Source organism: Leopardus geoffroyi, chromosome D4, assembly GCF_018350155.1.
Source record: "Leopardus geoffroyi isolate Oge1 chromosome D4, O.geoffroyi_Oge1_pat1.0, whole genome shotgun sequence".
Classification (NCBI taxonomy): Eukaryota; Metazoa; Chordata; class Mammalia; order Carnivora; family Felidae; genus Leopardus; species Leopardus geoffroyi.
Window position 1 is genome coordinate 43,643,588 of NC_059342.1, and position 19,594 is coordinate 43,663,181.

Consider the following 19,594-nt stretch of genomic DNA (forward strand, 5'->3'; position numbering starts at 1 on the left):
GTCCTGGGCTTTAAGCTGCGTTCTCCGACACGCAGCCAGAGTCCTACCAATCACAGAGGCCTCCCACCAGCTGCCTTGTCTACACTTCATCACCCCACACACGCCCACTCTGGCCTGACAGTGTGATTTGTACGCAGGTGTCCAGGAGGCTGTGGTGAGCTGCCTGAACAAACAGACGCGGGAGCCTGCTGATGAGAACCTGTGCGTGACCAGCCGCCGACCCCCCCGGCTCCTCAAATCTTGCAGTTTGGATCCCTGCCCGGCCAGGTAAGGGGCGAGGGGCGCGGCGCCTGCCCTTGCTTCCCAGGAGCATGTTCAGGGTAGGGTGCATCTGTCCACAGTGCAAGACCAGAACGCTTCTTGTTCAAAACCCAGTGTTTTGAAAACCAATTAGCATCAGTTCAAACTTTTAGTCAAATCCACTTAAGTTTAATTGAAACCAGGGCTTTGGAATTCCAGCCCAATGGTCATGCTCAGGGTCCAGAAAGCTCCGTACACTGAAATGAGCCCCGTGGCGTGCATGGCTGTGCACGTGCTGTCGTGCTGTCTCCTAAAGGAACTTGAAGGACCGCAGTCTTCAGGGTCTCGGCCACTTTTAGCTGGTATCCCAAGCCCTCACGGCATAGTAACAGATTGGCTTGTGGACTGCAGGGTGGCTGGGTGGTATAATTGATCCGCTGTGAAATCCGCATGCACACAGCATGCAGATTCATTATAGCGTGCTCTGGAGTGTATGTGTGTCATTCCACATGCATAAAATCAATTAGAGCATTTCATTTTTTGGTCCTGCCTGGGTCTCGTTTTTACCCGACCTTGAGCCTTAGTTAATCAATCCAATCACTGCTCCAGTCCACACAATTTTATGGTGTCTTGAAAGACTTGCCTGCAGATACTTCTCTGGAACAAATCTCTGTAGAAGCTAAGCCATCTCATCGGTGATTCTGGTTTCAAAGGGAGATGGTTAAAGAACCAAAGCCAGACTTTCATGTATACTGATGGGATGAAGAATGTTATGAGATAAGGTCGTATCCTACATAGGAAGGGGAATGCCGTTTCTGAACGATATCTCTTCTGTTTCTGCAAAGTAACACGGAAGAAGCAGGGTGTTGCCTTTAGGCATGGACAATAATTTGCTGAGGCAGCTTGTCTTATTTCTCAGTCAACAAAATGCCTCTCTTAGGAACTTAAAGGGTACAAATTACAGGCCAAATCAGGACACAAGCTGATAGTGACACTTCTGCTGGTCACCAGAAGGGTTCCATGTATATTTTTTTCAGGTTACCTTTTTTTAATTTTTTTTTAAAAAGTTAATGTTTATTTATTCTTGAGAGACAAAGAGACACAGTGTGAGCAGGGGAGGGTCAGAGAGAGAGGGAGACACAGAATCCGAAGCAGGCTCCAGGCTCCGAGCTGTCAGCACAGAGCTGGACGTGGGGCTCGAACCCATGAACTGCAAGATCGTGACCTGAGACGAAGTCGGACACTTAACTGACTGAGCCACCCAGGCACCCCGAGGTGTTTCATATATCGATCTGGATGGTGGGCTCGCTTCCCCCTTCCGATGCAGAAATAAGGAGGGCCTATGGTACCACCATCTCCATGGCAACCAGCAAAGCAGTCAGCCACTACTTGGAGTAGCACTCCACCCAGGAGAACAGCAGCCAGAAAAATAGAATCGAGGGCCAGACCCAGAAAAGGCTAGATCTAGTGCGTAGAATCCCAAGAAACCTCTTTTCTGTCCCTGTTTGACCTGGTCCCTCATCTCCCACCTAACCTCGCAGTTTTCCAGTTGGGCAGACCTAACTGCATGGGCAAGGGGGTACAAACCTCTTCCATCTGACTGCATTCTCCCAAGAACAAGCAGAGTGGGTTGGGCCTGGACAGCCTGTGAGGGCCTTGGCTAGGAGGTCCAGACGTTCTCACCCTAGCTTTGTCACCCACCAGCCATGTGACGTGGGGCAAGATGTCTGCCCTTTCTGTTTCCGTATATGCAAAATGAACAGGCGGTAGGAGATGATCTGAGGTGACCACATCCTTCTCAAATATCCCACGAGTCTTCGTTAGTCTATAGGCAGACACACTGGACCGCTACCGCTGTGTGCTGCTAATTGATGTCATTTCTGTTCCGCTTACTTACCATCACTTTAAAAATAAGCCTAAGTGTCTAACCACATTCCAGCATGGTAATGACATCCAAATGCTGTGATGAGCTGAGGCAATGCTGAGAAGTCAGCACCCGGGACCAGCTAAAGATCTTGTGGGATTTGCAGCCACTAAATCCGACCCTTCCTGGGCAGCAGAAGGAAGAAGACACAAGGTGTTACTTCCCATCCTCAAAGTACTGAACATAGTTAAATTAGATAGGCTTAATTTAATCTACGACCTTTATATTGACTCCAAGACAAGGACCCTTGTTAGGCTTAACTTTATTGCATTTGCTCCAGATAAACTCAGTGCTTTAACCTCCCACCAGCCAATTATCGGACTGACAGGCAAAGCCTCTCTTACAGGGCACAGCCAGGGGTTCCTTGGGCCGACCATCCAGAGCTGAGTATTTGTAGACTGATGCTAATTAAAACAACAAGAGAGGGAGAACATACTATGGCCTGATACCATTCTTCATCTCGTGTTAAAGAGCCAAAGCAGATTTTCATCTTAAAAGTGAGTCATGTATGGAGGTGCATTTCCTGTGAGCTATTTCAGTGTGACATCAGAGGGGAAACAATCTCTCATTCGGAAACTAGGTGTAAGGTGTACATAGAAGAGAAATGGATTTGGTAGGGACATAATAGTACACTGTTTTCCCAATAACCTGTTCCGTCGAATAATTTAAATCTTTAATTCACAATTCTTTTCGTGTACAGATCAGTGTTCCCTGCACATGTTAGGGTGTCCTCTAATGGGCCCCAAGTTCCTATGCGTTGTCTTTTGGGCTCTTGGTCTGTGCTGATGTCCATGTGTTCAGAGCACCATAACATTTTCTATGGGACATGCAGAAATGACGTTTCCAGTCTTGGTCACTGGGTTCACGTCTGAGAGGTGGCCACCAGTTAAGACAAGTAGCTTTCCCAGGCAGCTGTCAGTCCTAATACACAGATCAGAGAGCCACTTTTTCCTCTTATGTGTGGTCAGAGTTATCACACAGAAAATGCCAAAGGCCTAGAGGGTGTGTCCCCTCTGGGCATCTTTCTGAGATTAAATATACCTTCTCCTGACTTACTCTGTGTGGATGGCAGGGCTGGTATCAGAAGCACGTGTCTAACTTTCTCCAGGTTCCCTACATTCTCACACCCAGCTCTCCACAGCAAGGAGGAGACTCTCAAGCTGGAGGTGTCTGATTGTTCCAGTGTGTGTGTGTGTGTGTGTGTGTGTGTGAGAGAGAGAGAGAGAGAGAGAGAGAGAGAGACAGAGAGAGACAGAGAGAGACAGAGAGAGCACGCGCGCAAGCATGGACTGCCTGCATTTTTAAGGCGCTTTAAAAAATAGTAGGTACCTATTGAAGAGGACTGTATTTTAAAGAAGCCCACACTATCAGCTCTATGTCCAAACCCACCTCTCTCTGGAACTAGCAGCTGGCATACTGTTTGACACATAGCAGGTGCTTGTTAAGTGCTTATTGAATACATGGGCATAATGGACCAGGACCAGATGTATACAGAGTAATATTTTTTAAATTTTTTAATGTTTATTTAAACATTAGAGAGAGAGAGAGGGAGACAGAGTGTGAGTGGGGAAGGGACACACAGAGAGGGAGACACAGAATCCAAAGCAGGCTCCAGGCTCTGAGCTGTCAGCACAGAGCTCGACATGGGGCTCGAACCCACTAGCTGTGAGATCATGACCTGAGCCAAAGTCAGACATTTAACCAACTGAGCCAGCCAGGCTCCCCTATATGGAGCAATATTTAGATCTGAGTATTAATGATAGCTGGGAAGACACCAATGCTATCTCTGCTCTCCATCCTCTATCCCCTCTCTTCCACCCACCAGATGATGCTAAAAATGCCATTATTAGAGTCCCTTCTATAACTTTAAGGTTTTAAATATCAACTCAAAGTATAAATAGACTTAGGATAAGTAACCCCTTATGTTAGCTAGCAGCCATGTATGGCAAAGTATCCCCCCAAATAATAGAGGGCAATCCTTAATAGAGGAGAGAGCGGACCCAATGGAGGTTGAGTGACTTGTTAGCACTACCCAGGGAGGAGTCTAATTGTCAGGAGAGATGGAAAGTAATACAGCCCTTAACAACCTTGCCTAAAATTGCCCAGAAGAAATTAGGACCGTTTTTACTTGTGAGCTGACAATGAGAATAGTGCATCAAAATTGGTAGCAAAGATGTTTTAATTACAAGGAAGAAAAACTATTTGAGGTACTTTTAGCACCGTCTCTGTCATTTGTGTCTAGAAACCCCTCCACTGCTCACCTTCAATGGTGGGCTAGACCAGCTTAAAGTAGAAATGTTCAAAAAGGAGCTAAAATCAGTCATTAGGAAAGAGCTTAGCCTCCTCTTCCAAGTAAGAAGTTTTCTGACTGTTATAGTTATGCAAGTAATATATGAATATTCTCCCTCTTTAAAAGTCAAGGATAGCAGAAGTAATCAAGGAAGAAAGACATGTGTCCTCTTTTCACCACCATACTCTACAGCTCCAGAACCTTCTCCCTGGAGATAGCCACCGTTAATGGTTTGGGACATAGCTTTCCAGACCTTTTTCTATGAATTTATATACATATATAAACATTTACACATACATAAGATTTTCCTCCCTTTGCAAATGGGATCATATTGTATATATTACTTGGCAACTTGATTTTTCACTTAATAATATGTGCTAAAAATCTTTCCCATCCCTAAGACCACCAAAATAAAAACCAGCAGATAGCTTTAGACCTGTGTTCAGAGACTGCTGTGTCATGTTTAGCTACATGACCTTTTTGGTTCCCCAGATTCTTCATCTCTAAATAGGATTTTAGTGGGAACTCAGAAAAATTCTCTTCTCCTCTTTCCTTTCTTGGTGAGAAATACTTTTAGTTTGAAATAAAACGTAATGTTTTGTATTCTGGACTCACATTTGATGAGATTTTCTCTCTTGTTCAACTGAGTCTGAATAATTAAGTTTTACTGACCATCTCCCTGGTTTATACGAGCAGTGACATGAACAGCCCAAGGAAAGCCAGAAAGCACTACCTTAAAAAAAGAGAGAGAGAGAGAGAAAGAGAGAGTATGACTGTTATTAATTATAAGCATTTGATAGCTTGGCCAGCGTGTGTTGAAAAGATTTGGTAAACGTACGTGGAGGAGGGGAAAAAAGTAAGCAATGAAAGCCAGATGGCTGAAAATGAAGGAAATTCCAGGCAATTTCTGCAGCTTTGTTCTAACATACTTTTTAAACTAAACTTTTATTTCTGTGCAACAGAGAACAGCTGAGTGGTGCAGAATAGATAAACAGTGAAGGGGGGAAAAAGCCCATAATTCCAGGAACAGCACTTGGTTTCTGCCCCTCGCCCCAACCCCAGTCTCTTTTCTCAGACCTAGGGTGGTTCCTCAAACCAGCAAGAACTATAAAAGAAGTTTGAGAATCCCTATTTGAGACGAGAGAGTTAAGAAAAACGTCTTAAAGGTCACCGAGTCTCCTCTTTAAAAGCAGACTTCACAATGCCTATTTTATTATTCACTAACAAAATCCATGCGTACTAGCAGCAAATGATTTCCAATTTCTAATTTTCTTTTATACTGGCTGAAAATGGCTAGAGCAGAAGGTGTTGCCTTTTTACACAACCACGTTTTAATTTATTTGATGGAGCTTTCAAAGCTTTGCAGGCACCTTCCCCTTTGACAACTTGTTTTAAGGGTTACTGTTTCAACATGCTCTCCAAATATTGGTTTATCTTCTGCTGTGTTCCCAGAGTTTCCATATGCTGCCTTTTGGCTCTGTCCGTACTAACTTTTAAGCACTTAAAGCAAAAGCACACCAAAGCTCACTGGCGTCCACAGAAATTGAGTCCAGATTTGGAGGCCATATTCAGGCGCCTTTGGAGAGTTAATGCTATTACTAGCGTCATCCTCCTTGGTAAATCCAGATGCATAATTACACCGTCTCCCTCTTTTCTTCCACTGATGGACAAGTTACAACAGAGGAACCTGCCAAGACCTGTTTCTTAACTATTGGCCCTGATTGGCCCAATGGCAGCCTCTGTTATTTCTCTCCCCAGGAATGTGTTGGCCCAGTGATCAGAATCATTGCCAGCAGCGTTTTGACATCAACAAGGATAAACGTCACATATATGCTTGCCTCGGGGCTTAAATCTCCATTTCTCATAAAGAGAGCCCTTTCCATGGTTACACATCACCTATGATATCAACCACCAACCTCTGTGAAATGAGCTTTGATGGTATTAGAAATTGTTTTGCGTGCATAGAGTTAGTTGTTGCATGAGTCTGGGGTAAGAATCAAGGGACCGATTCTACCTTCCCATCATGGCACCTGAAAGCACAAACGACTCATTCTAAAAACATAGAAACATTAGCTTTAGGAAAACCTGCTCAATTAAGTCCCGGAAGACAAGCATTCCTTGTTTCTTAACATCTCTCTCTGTAATTGGACAGCCCCTTAGACCACATAGCTCTGCCTGGACTCTGAGAAAGTCCTTATATAGATCATTGATTGAAGTTAAACTTCTGCACCAAAAATATGGCAGAAAGTGTTTTATTTCTCAATTCATTAAAAAATAAAAGTTTTCTAAGCATCTTTAGGTACAGCAGTCTGCTCGTATTTGGCCCTAAGAGATGACTAGAGGACAGAATCCTGTTCTAAAGGAGTGACTAGTTAGCAGAGGAGGAAGATTTCAAAACAGAAACTGCTGTGAACGAGATAAGCATGGGGTTCTGTGGCAGTATGAGGCTGAGAAAATTCTTCCTGGAGGAGGTGATGCCTGTGCTGCGTCCTAAGGCATAATCAGGAGCTGCCTAAGGCAAAGAAGAAAGCAGAGAGATGTTGCAGGCAAAAGGAAGGCATGAGCACAGAGGGAAGACAAGAGTGGAAGCTGGTGTTAGAGGGTAAGCTGGGCCAGATTCAGAATGCTCAATGGGTTAGGTTAAGTTGTTTGAACTTTGTGTCCTAGAGGCAGTGGAGAGCCATTGAACGACTTAAACAAGGAGAGCAGGATAGGTATATGTGCTTGGAGAAAAGTGACTCTAGCTGTTCACTCCACAGAACAGAAGTGTTAACGGTGGCTAGCTTGTATTGTCTTATAGGCATCTGTACTTTTTCTCCTGTAGAGTCACAAAATAGTGTGCTCTGCGTGATCTACACCATTACGTTTTCACTGAGAGTGATAATGACCTCTTGCCTGGGGTATGTTAGCATTTCCTGTGCTCCCACAGTCAAGCCAGGGTAGTGTGGACTCAGCTTGTGCACCTGCCAGGAGGATAGAGCCCAAAGCAAGAGAGTCATAAAGGAAGCAATGAGAGGTGCAGTTCGATAATTCCTGGGCCCTTCCAGCTCTAACACTGTTTGATCCTTCGGAGGTAATGATAATTAGCCACAGAACTGAAGCTTTTCAAGAACGAAAAAGTGAATTCTATTAGGAATATGCCTTGAGTTGAATTTAAGTCCTGAAGATATAGCATTTTGGTTAGTCAAAAAAAGGAACTGAGCTTTAACTATAACTTAAAGAGCGCTGAGAAGTCTATAGGGAACAAGATTTGTATTTCCATAAGAAAAATTTAGGCAAGAGCACTCAGGATGGTGGGACACTGTAAGGATGAACACTTTAAAAATATTTCAGTGGTGTTTGTCCATGTGTAAAAGAATAGAAAATATTCTGCATCCCCTGGCTTAGAATGTTCTGGTGTCCTTTAAGATAACAAGGATTTCTCTTCACTCAACCCCCATTGAACAATTTTGTTGAATGCCTATTTTGTGCCAGGCATTGGGCTGAGAATACAGTGATGAAAAACCCACTTTGTTCCCTGAAGCAGAGTCTGGGGAATGGTCGTGAGGAAGCCATTGGATATTTCTTATCACAGCTACTTTTAAGTGCCGCCCTTCTAAAGATAGTTATTCAACTAAAAAACCTCCTGCATTCTTCACCACTCCAAGAGCTGATGTATCTGAACCAGTCATCAATCCCGTTGCATGTAAGACCATGAGGATGGAACTATCACCACCTGATAGCTCCCTGTTGAAGATATGGTGATGAAACATTAGAGTTTTATAGTTCACAAACCTTCCAGCTTACAAATCCATCAACAGGGGTAGAGTGGAGACTCCCAAAATAAATCTTTTTCACTTTTTTTTTTTTTTTTGCCTTTTCCTATAAACCAGTGTTTCCAAAGTCTGAAGTAATCATTTAAGGGCAAGCAATAATTTGGCCAACACTTTGAAAGGAGACTTGTCGCTCCCTCAGTGTACCCAATGACTTCTTTGGAGATTTTGAATGAAGACCTCATGTGCAATTTGAGATGAAGAGATTTCCTGTGACCATAGTGTTAGAAATCTATGTCACTATGTTCCTTAAGCTTGGAAAATAAAGACATAGGAAAAAGACTTAGAGAAAAAGAGATGTTTAAGCAACATAAAAATGAAGGACTGAAAAAGAGATTGCCCTGATTTGTGCCCAATAACCTGAGGGATACAGTTGAAAAACAGTTCATCCTTCTGAAGATATTATTCCTGTCATGGCGCCCACCCAAAATGAGGCATTTCTCAGGTTATCTGCCACAGTTACAGAAAGGTCTGTCACAGAGCAGAGCCCAGCCAACTTTCTTTCCTGTGGTGAATCAGTGTTCTTCTTTCAAATTCGTCTTTACTGTTTTTTTGTTTGTTTGTTTGTTTGTTTGTCATCATTTGTCTAATTATCTTTACCAGGGCTTCAGGAAATTTCTGTGTTTGTGTTAGTGACACACTGAAGCTTAGAGTGATTGTCATTGGATTAACACGGCTCCCAGACCCACCACTACTCACTAGTTTCACTACTCAATACTTTCTCATGGAGCTTTTTATTTCACTTGTGGAGTGACTATCCTTGAGGCCTGGACTGACATGGACACAGGCTGCATGCTAGCATAGCTGAAGGTGGTGCCTTCTCTGTGACTCGCTGATATTGACTCCAGGTCCTAAGTGAGTGGATATAACTGCCTTTCTGGCTGGCCAGAGGGAGCTCCTCAGGTGATTCAAAGAGCCAAAAAGGGCTTTCTACTCTGGTTGCATAGACCTTGACACTTACTCCAGCCGTGGTTTGCTTTGATGGTATACGCGCCTCTGGGAGAGGTAGCTCATGATCATCTGAGCATAATTTTTTAAATATTGTTCCTAATAGGAATCTCAGTAACAAGGGAATGGGTGGCTTCAGGACAAGAACCAAAAGGAAACTTGGCGATGCCAAAGCTCAACATTCCCCAGCAGGAAGAGGAAGACTGCCGGCCATAAGGCAGAAATCGTAGGTTTTTGAGATTAGATAGATATTGGCCTCCTTATTTTCTTCGTGGCCTTAGGCCAACTACTTTATTTCTCTACGACTGGTTTGTCCTTAACTGTAAGATGGAGATGATTGCCCAAACCACAGAGGGGGGTTGTATAGATGATCATGTATGCAAAATACTCAGACAATTCCTACCTCATGTAATAGATGCTCAAAAAATAGTGCCCTTCCAGCCCTCTTAGTTCCCTCTGCAGGAAACCATACAATATAAGGAAACCATACAATATAAGAAAACCATCCCATTTATTTTATAGTCATCACAGTTTATTTTTAAATTTTCTAAACCAGCTAATGTAGGAGCAAAGCAAAGGGGCGGGCACAGGTAGAGCCTAGCTTCAAGCCAGCTTTCTGTACAGCTCTTGCCAGGTTCCTTAGGTGTCTCTGGAACAGGAGGCAGGGGTGCTGGTTCTCATGGATTCCACCAAGCCTACAAAAGTAGCAGTTGTCAGGACATTGCATTTAACTTTAACACCTAATCCTATGAGGTGTGTTTTTTGTAAGAACAATAATGAGATGATGAAGTGGGAGCAGAGTCCAAATGTTGCTAAAAAGTTAATATCCTAGGAGATGTGATTGAAAAAAGTAATGCTCATGGGCAAGGGAGGTGTGAGTCCTGGAAATGACCGGCTGTGTCCTAACAGTCAGAAAAGCCTGTGATAAGTCAGGAAGAAATATAAGTATTTATGTAAATACTGTTATTTACATATAAATAATGTTATTCGTAGCCAGTTGTCTCCTCAAATATTTGTGGGAGAGAGGAGGAAAGGGAAGAAGGAAGGAAAGAAAAAGAAAAAAGTCAGGGTGCCTGGGTTGCTCGGTTGGTTAAGCATCCAACTCTTGATTTCAGCTCAGGTCATGATCTCATGGTTCATGGGATGGAGCCCATGTAGGGCTCTGCACTGACAGAACCTGCTCAGAATTCTCTCTCTCCCTCTCTGTCTGTCCCTCCCCCTCTTGTGCATGCTCGCGCGCTCTCTCTCTCTCTCTCCCAAGAAAAATAAATAAACTTAAAAAAAATAGAGTAAAGGAAAGAAGTAAAATCCAACCCAGAATACAGATAAGGTACAGGGCATCTTGTCTCCACATCCTTGCTAGCCTTCACAGGCCATCTTTGAGCAATGTAGGGTTTCCCTAAAAGCTTCCGTCTAGGAGAGCTCACAATATACCAGGCACTGTGTTCCTCACTTTACATACATTATTTTGTTTAATTCTCCCCATGATTTTATGAGGATTTACTGTTCCTAACTTAACTTTATACCTGAGGAAAATGGGTCTTTAGATGGGTCACGTAACTAGCTGGCGGCAGGTGCAAATTTTGAACAAGATACGTTTAAATCCAAAGCCATTACTAAAGAGCTTGTGGTTCATCCCTTTAACCATTGCATCCTTTTAACCATGCCTCCCTCCATCCATTGATCTATCCCCTATCCTATTCTAGACATGGGAATTACCACTGTGAAAAGAACCAGGCCTCTAGTCCCATAGAAGTTTATAACCTAGCAAAGATCACAAACAAGTTAATAGTCTCTTCTTTCTTTATCTCCAGCAAATAACCTTCATCTCATACTTCAGTTGCCAAGGGTAAAATATAGTGCTTAAGGGACAGTGAAAAATTCATTTACAGCACACGCTTCTCAATACATATAGGAAATGAACCATGCTAAAAGAGAACCTTCTCATATAGGAAATGAACCATGCTAAAAGAGAAACTGAATAGACCTAAAGTGAATATCTTAAAATCCAGCACTTTCATTAGGTAAAGCACTCAGTTCCTTGAAAAAAAAATTTTTTCATAAAGAAATACTAAGTTCTCCAGAGAGATGCAGCCTGGGCTTATGAATCTGGAAGCCATTGGTGCAACTATCTTGGAACCTTGCATCTTTGCCACTATGAACAACCACTAGCTTAGTTTATGCCTAGTTGATGACCTGTTCATGTTGTAAATTACCAACACCATTACTCTCTTACACACACACACACACACACACACACTTCTCTTTCCCCAGTTTCCCCAGTGCAACCATGGGTCCCTGACTCTCTGACTCCTCTTCTATGCCACTGCCTTCTCTGACTCTCCTTGTACCTCTTTTCTCTCTCCCCCAGAAACTTAATTCTAATTACCTTGCCCTCTGACTACCCAAATTCCCAGATGACCCTTCTTTACCACTTGTGCAGGGCCCCAATTCTTTCAGCCCTTTTTCTCCCACCACCCATCTACCATTTATTCAACTCAACTCAACTGAGAATTGGGAAAGCAAAATGACCTAAGCTAATTCTTACTGAAATGTAAGTGACTGACCCCCTGTCCTTCATCCCAGCCTTAAAAACATGGGCTTGAGATCATAAAATCTGGTATAACATCAGTTCATGTAACATACTTTCTCACTGACCTTGGCAGATGGTTTCAGAACTTCAGTTTCTTCATCTTTAACTCTTAGGTAATTGTTGTGAAGATATGTATATTAAGTGCTTAGCATAGTAATCAGCACATATCAAGTATACTCAGTGAATAGTGACAGGTGTTAGCTGTGGGTTTTTTGTGTTCTTTTTTTTAAATATCTCTGTAAAAAGTTGTGCCTGGCTTGGAGGATGCGGGTGATATGTGCTCACTTTAGGGAACTGGGGCTCTCCCTTTTTTTTCCTGAAGGAAAGAGAGACAAGCTCCGTTACAGAGGAAAGTGACTGCCTAGTGTAAGCCAAGAATACCTGATTATACCTCATTCTATGAGCTCTAACCCCTGGGAAGTGAGTACTTTCTGCTGGTTAAGGAAAAATTGAACTCAGTTTAGCAAACATTTATTAAATCTTTGCTGTGTTGTAGGGTCTGAAGAAACAAATACATCTAAGATGTGAACCCTGAGACCAGGCACTAACATTTATTGGAGGCCGCTGCACAAACAGATCATTACAGTCCAGTCATAATGGCCATGGTAGAGATTAAATGGCTATTTTCTGGGAACAGTGATATGAGTTACATAATTCAGATCAGGGAAAGGGACCCAGAAAAGGTGGCCACTGAGCTGAGCCTCTTGTTCTTATAGATGTTGAAGTATTTTTTCCTGAAATTCTATTTAAACATGCAATTGAGGGGTGCCTGGGTAGCTCAGTTGGTGAAGCATCTGACTCTCGATTTTAGCTCAGATCATGATCTCACCATTCATGGGTTTGAGCTCCATGTGAAGAACCTGCTTGAGATTCTCTCTTTCTCTCTCTCTCTCTCTCTCTCTCTCTCTGCCCCTCACCTGCTCACGCTCTCTAAATACATACATACATACATACATACATAATAAACTTTTTAAAAAATTTAACATATAATTGATATACTACTTATATATTCCCTCTAAGGTCCTACTTCAGGTATTTCAAAGGCCTTTGGGACAGTTTTGTGTTCTGCCTTCTGTCCCCTTTTAGTCTTCCAGATCAGTCTAAAAATGCTTGATTCTTCTGTATTATAAGAGTATCTCTGGTTGCCCCCATTAATTACCAGGGAAGTGATAGATTTATGTCCTATAACCACATAATATAGTAGCAATGATGCCAACTGTTTAAAATAAGCCAGATTAATGTACTATCAGCTTTATTGAATCTCTGTCCCTATGGGTAATACTGGAACTTGAAACCTGATTATTTATCTATAAGTTCCATGTCTCTCCAAGGTACCATGCTGCCATCAGAGAGCTCTGATGGCTCAGGAGATTCGAAAGAAGACCTAGAACATAAAGCCTTGTATCTGTGTAAGGAAGGACCACTTGGCTCAAATAGTCCCTGCCGTTTCCCTCAGCTGTAAATTCAAGGTTAAGAACTCTTGGGTTAGACAGTTTTGCAAAGTTCTCTGAGTTCTGTGAAACTTGGTGTTGTGTAAGTACAAGATACTGAATTATTACTCTCTGTTACTTCTTCTTTTAAGCCCGTGCTTCATCTCTTGCCATGTGAGATATTCCAGAGGGTTGGTTTTCAGGGCCCCACTGTCCAATCAGTCCTCCAAATATTTGCTTATTGCACCAGTGCCATTAGAAGATTTGCTTCACACACAGAAACAGCAGCATTACAGAGAAAGCTCAGTTTGGGAACTTACCCTGAAATTGTTTTGCAGTTTCAGGAGTAAACAAACAGGAAATTTGTACTCTGGGCTTGGTTAAACGACACAGGCCAAACGTGGGTTTTTTCTTTATTAGAGTCAAAAGTGTATGTTGGAAGACTGTGTAGATCATTGCTGAATATGTGCAGGATGCCCTTTGAGAAGGTGAATTATAGTTCCTAATGGTAGAAACTGAAGCTTATTCATCACTGATGCATTTACCAGGGAAATTTCCTGGAATTAAAAAAAAATCTCTGCGGGTGGTCTGTTGCCCACCCCACCATACTTTTCCTGCCTCAATTCCTTCCTTAGACTAGCAATCCAGCAAAATCAAAGACTGCAATGCCCAGAGCATATACAATTTTAGGCTTTTTTAAGCTGTGGAAAATCACAGAAGGAAACTGTTATAAGCAAGGTATTTATTGATGTAAAATTCACCACAACTAGACAGATACCATTTATCAATGCTCTTTTTGGGAGGAAAATGATGCCAGAATTATAATGTGGGGGAGAGGCTGATAGCGGAACCAGATCTTCCTCACAAGATGCACCCCACTGTCAAGCTTGATTTTGTGGCATTTTTTTGCACTAATGGTAGGCCATTTATTTGCAACTGGGGAGATAGTACTGACAGTTGGGGGACCAGGAGAGCTTCCATTTCTCTCCTCTTCTTTCTAGGTTACCTGTAAGCCATTTCCATGGGCCTTCTGCAGGCACATCCCAGGCACACCTAGAAACCCCTTATGTGAAAATGGGCACTGTCATGTACTTTATCTTTAATTTAATGGAGGTTGACAATATAACTGACCCATGGTGGAGTGAAGTGAAACCACATGTGGGCTGGATTGACCCTCCCTTGATCTAGAAAAGCAAAGTGTTGTTTTCCAGCTCACCCTTGCATACTTAACTCCTCCAGGAGGGTAGTTCTGCAGAACAAGGGGTTGGCAAGAGGTAGACTACTTTTCACCACACATGGTCTTGCCGCAGCTGTGTGTCTGTGTAGGTCTAGAAAGTAGGCCCATGGATTGTATTCCTTTCTCTTGACAAATAGAAAGGTAGTGTGTTGAAATCTTATATATTTGGCTATGATATATGATATCTTACTGCATCTTTTCATACTCAAGTGTGAAAAGTTCCCTTTCCATTGTCTCTCTGAGCATAAGTAAACTTTAAATGTAAGCCCATCCCAACATTTGGGCCAGTGCCATAATTGTTTAATTGTTTGCCTCTTAATCACATTTAAAAGCCTTGAAATCTCCTATATGGACGAACCAGTGTCTGAAATGGATGGGTTTTCTGAGCATCAAATGTATCCATTGTTCACAAAGAGCTCTCTCTACCTGAAAAAATCAATTGAAAACATGAAGTGTAGGTAAGGCTTCCACTCCAATTCCCCATGCCCATGGCAGTTAATAATGATGGGTCAAGAGACTTCACCATGAGTCCACAGTCCTCAAGTAGCATTGGGAATCCATGTTTGTTGTGGCCAACACTTCTTCCAGTCAGTTATTGGAAGGTGGGTTCTTTTACTTTTAGTGACTGAAGGATCACGGTCACATGAGGAACTTGGTGGACATGACATTCTCATCACTTCTCAGTCTGCTCTATTAGCACTATTAGTACCAAAAGATCATAGAGCTTTATTATTTATGCTCTAAAAAGCCACCAAGTGGCAGGGAGTTTGGCTGACAGACTTGTCTAGAATCTAAAAATCTGACAAATGAGTCTCCCTCAGTAAGTGGGGTTACAGAATCCCAGAATGTAACTTGGCCCAATTTCCTCATTGTATCTGTGAAGAAAGTGAGGTCAAATGTATTAAGTGACTTGTCTAAGTAGCCATGGCTAGCAGAGCTCAAATTAAAAGGCTGAAAAATAGTGTTTCCCAACTTAAAACTCAGTGTTTCTCATAAACAGGTGGACTCCAGAAATTGTTACTGAAATCAGAATTTAGATCGAGAGCCAGACTTCCTGAGTTCAAATCCTGGCTGTGCTACTTATCAACTGTGTGTTCTTGAGCAAGTCACCTTACTCCTCTCTATCCTCATTCCCTTATCTTTAAGTGCTAATAGATGATGAGATAATAGGTTCCTCAGGGGTTCTGTGCAGACTGATGAGTTGATATATGTAAGGAACTTATATGAGTACCTGGTTATTGAAAAATAGATTCCATATAAGAATTTACCAGTGCTAAAGATACACTAAGAGATGGACAAATTATTCAGATGACAGAATAGAGGACCCAGGTAGACATAATATATTCTTAACTAGAATAAGAAAGAATTTTTTCCCCAAACAACTGAAAGGATTTTTTTCTTTATATCTCATTAACACTATAGAAATGAATTGAGTATTTTTGTACAGCTAAGAAGATACTAGTTACCTCAGGTAAAAATCTTTTATCCTTTCCAAAGATAGATAGATGGATAGATAGATAGGCAAGCAGGCAGACAGACAGATATCAGTAAGAAAAGCATTGCTTACTTTTTGAGAGTGAAGAGTAGAGGGCAAGGGGTCAGGTGAGATATGAAAGAGAAAGGAAGAAAATAGTTGCATTCATAAAGCATGAGGATTTTTCTAATAATTGAGTATGAATGATTAATAATCAAGAATTAGGAATTCAGTTGACTTCCATGTGGCATGAGGGTAAAAACCCTCTCGGTGGTTTCTTGAAAGTCATGGATTCCAGTGTTCCTATTCAGAATTTAGTTTCTGGGTTGCCCCACTATTTTTCTTTTCCTAACTGAAAAAAAAAATGGATGAAAATCTCTGAGGATCAGAGGGCAGCTAGGAAGTTTTCTGTGGCCTGAGAAATGCTGGGCTGCATGAAGTTAAACCATTAATTATTCCACGCATGGGATAAAACAAGCAAAACTGAAGAGCAAAATAGTTCCTCTAATTTGGATATGGTAATAGCAATAATTCCAAGGAACCACAAATAGGCCCAAAAAAGGAACCCCAAAGTCCCATTCTTCCTGTTGGCCTCTCTTGTGTATGAGAAATACTACTATAACAATAATGACAACAATAATAGTAATGGAAGCTGCTAGGTGGTATTTTGCTCCCACTCCCTGTGCAGGCTACAGGTTAATAGGTAAGAATACAGCTAATAATTCTAGAGGCAGAACACTTAGAATTGAATCCTGGTGTGTGTGTGTGTGTGTGTGTGTGTGTGTGTGTGTGTGTGTAGGCATAATAACAGTACCTATGTCTTAGGTGGCCATGAGTATTAAATGAGTTAGAGCATGTGAAGTTCGTACAACAGTACCCAGTACATAACAAGAATCCCATAACTATTGGGAACTATTTTTGTCATTTTTTCCCCATTTTACAGAGAAAGAAGTTGACATTCAAAATTGGTAACTTGCAAAAGGTTATAAAACACAGGTGGAAATACATTCCAACCCGAGCTGGAATCCAAGGTCAGGATCAGTCTGGTTGTTTGGCATTATGCTCATGTGCCTTCTCCTTGTTAAATATAACTCAGGGATTTAGGACAATTCATCAGTGCTATTCAGATCCAAGTGTGTTTAAAAATAGTGTTCCAGGGATGAAAGTGCTAGCAATAAATGAGCATCATGGATAATCAAAAACAAATGAGGGGTTTAATAAGCCAATATAAATCCTAAAGTGAGGATTTAAATTTATTCAGACTTTAGCCTGATAATAATCCCTTAACTCACCCTGAGATAACAAAACATCAAAGAGTGAAACATACATTCTATTTGAAGAGATCTTTGAACCTAACTTGAAAAATAATTTTAGGTCATTTTTGTGTGGTCTCATATGAAAACATTTGTGAAAGACCTCACTTTTACTCCTCAAATAAACAGCCTTCAGGGCTAGAGACTGCATGGGCTGCTGTTCTCCATGTCCTATGGATGGAACCCGTGTGTGTGTGTGTGTGTGTGTGTGTGTGTGTGTGTGTGTGTCCCTGCACTGACAGAATTCATCACATCCTGCATCCATAGCTAGGTGCTTCGTCTCCTGATTCCCCATACATCAAACTCTGGAGATGGGGAAAATGGCTCTATCTTTTGTTTTTCTCTGCCAAGCCAGGTTTGAATTGCATTTATGGTTTGGTTAAGCACAATGGAGGGCCTGCTTAAAGCACTGTCTGTGTCACCCTGTGCCATGGGCCTGTTGGAAGCCCCCCCAAAGCCTGGCACTCCTTAAGATGAATGGGAAGGGAGCAGGCTGGGCATCCGGTCATCACAGTGAAGCACATGCCATTCAGCAGTAACCTAAGAGCTGTAAGTTTGGACTGTAGTGAACTTAAGTCACCTTTGTCACTGGGGCTTTGGCTGGCCACAGTGCCTCTGTTTCCCAGGCTCCATTACCCACCCCTGTAATTATATCAAGGAAAACAGGAGTGAGAACCAGAGTTTTCCAAGGACTTCCTAGGCTTTCTACTCCTTCTTTCCAACCCCCAGCATGGAGGTCAATAAATATGAGTTCCCAAAATGCATTGTGCTTTCCCACACCTCGTTCTGCATAGAATACCTTCTCTTTACTTGTGCCTTTGCCTGACCACCTCTTACTCTTCAAGCCTCAGCACAGATATTACCACCTCCAGGAAGCCTTCCATGACTCTATGTCTTCCCTCTTGACTCTCAGTCTATATTTTTGTACTTCCCTAACACCTCATGTTTGTCTGTCTCATTCCCGTGAGCCCCACTGAAATTCATGTGTCTGTCTCATTTACTGCTCTGTTCCTTCACATAGAACCTGAGCACAAAAAGTGCTTAACAAGCACTAGTTGAATAAATAAATAAATGAATAGCACGTATTACAATGTCTTGTAGTTGTCTCACAAAGCCCTTAAGATCAAGAACTTTTTTTAGGTCTGTGTCCCCATCATCTGGCATAATATTTAGTACACATTACATTGTCAACAAATGAATACGTGACTGTGGGCACACATACATATATGAATGGCCAAATATGTGGGTGGAAGAAAAAATCAAGTCTACAAAACTGACAAAACAAGTATGATGAAAGGAAAGAGGAGGAGACAGGATCTCACTGGAGATAACAGAATCGGGTCTGTGGATCCTGACATAAAGGACTAACCTTCCCAGGCATTTCACTTGCAGAGAAACCCCATGAATATAAACATCCACAAAGGTTTCTGTTTACAATATAAATAAATACATTAAAACTACTCAAGAGAACTGACCCATTAGTTTCCTGGACTACTGTAACAAAGTACCACAATCTGGGTATCTTGGAAGAACAGAAATGTATTCTCTCACAGTTCTAGAGGCTAGAAGTCTAAAATCAAGGTGTTGGCAGGGCCATTCTCTCTGTCTCTCTCCCTCTCTCTGAATCCTGCAGGGGAAGGATCCTTCCTTGCCTCTTTATAACTTTGAAGCACTTAATCAGCAGCCTTTGGTGTTCATTGGGTGGTAGATGTATTCCCTGTCTTCACATGGTCATTTCCCCTGTCTGTCTCTGTGATCAGATTTCCCCATTATATAAGGATAATAAGGACACCAGTCATAATTGGATTAGGACCCACCCTAATGACCTCATTTTAATTTGATTACCTCTGTAAATACTCCATGTCTAAATAAGGTCACATTCTGAGGTACTGGGAGTTAGAACTTCAACACATGTTTTCGGGAGGACATTATCGACCTGTATTAGCGAGAAAAATCTTAGGCTTGGGAAGTTTTAGTGAGGAATGCCACCTGCAAATCAATAGACAGAGATCTTTATGGCCTGATTTGATGGGTGCCAAACTAATCCCTTAATTCCCAAAAACTTGATAATGCTTTATATTCTACTTGGGATGATGACTAGAGAAAAACATAGAATTACATCAAATAAGATGCCCCACCTTCTTGGTGTTCTTATAACACTAATATAAGAACTAGTGTTCTTATAACACAATGCTAGTGTTGTTTATTGTAAACAAGGGCCAAATGACAGTAAATCAGCTAGGGTTGCAAAGAGGATCCAGTTGATATGGGTTGGAATGGGGACAGAAACCTACCCCAAAGAAGAAGGGCTTGAATCAGACCTTGAAGTAGGA

At 42.0% G+C, this 19,594-nt stretch overlaps 1 protein-coding gene across 10 annotated transcripts in view; it reads left to right on the forward strand.

Moving 5' to 3' along the window:
- The window catches only part of ADAMTSL1 (ADAMTS like 1), an 884,660-nt gene that overhangs the window by 708,190 nt on the left and 156,876 nt on the right, over nt 1–19,594 (forward strand). For all 10 annotated transcript variants that reach the window (XM_045467757.1, XM_045467758.1, XM_045467756.1 and 7 more), the window contains one exon: nt 138–267. In XM_045467757.1, coding sequence (XP_045323713.1) covers nt 138–267 — 130 coding nt within the window. The remainder of the gene's footprint in view (nt 1–137; nt 268–19,594) is intronic.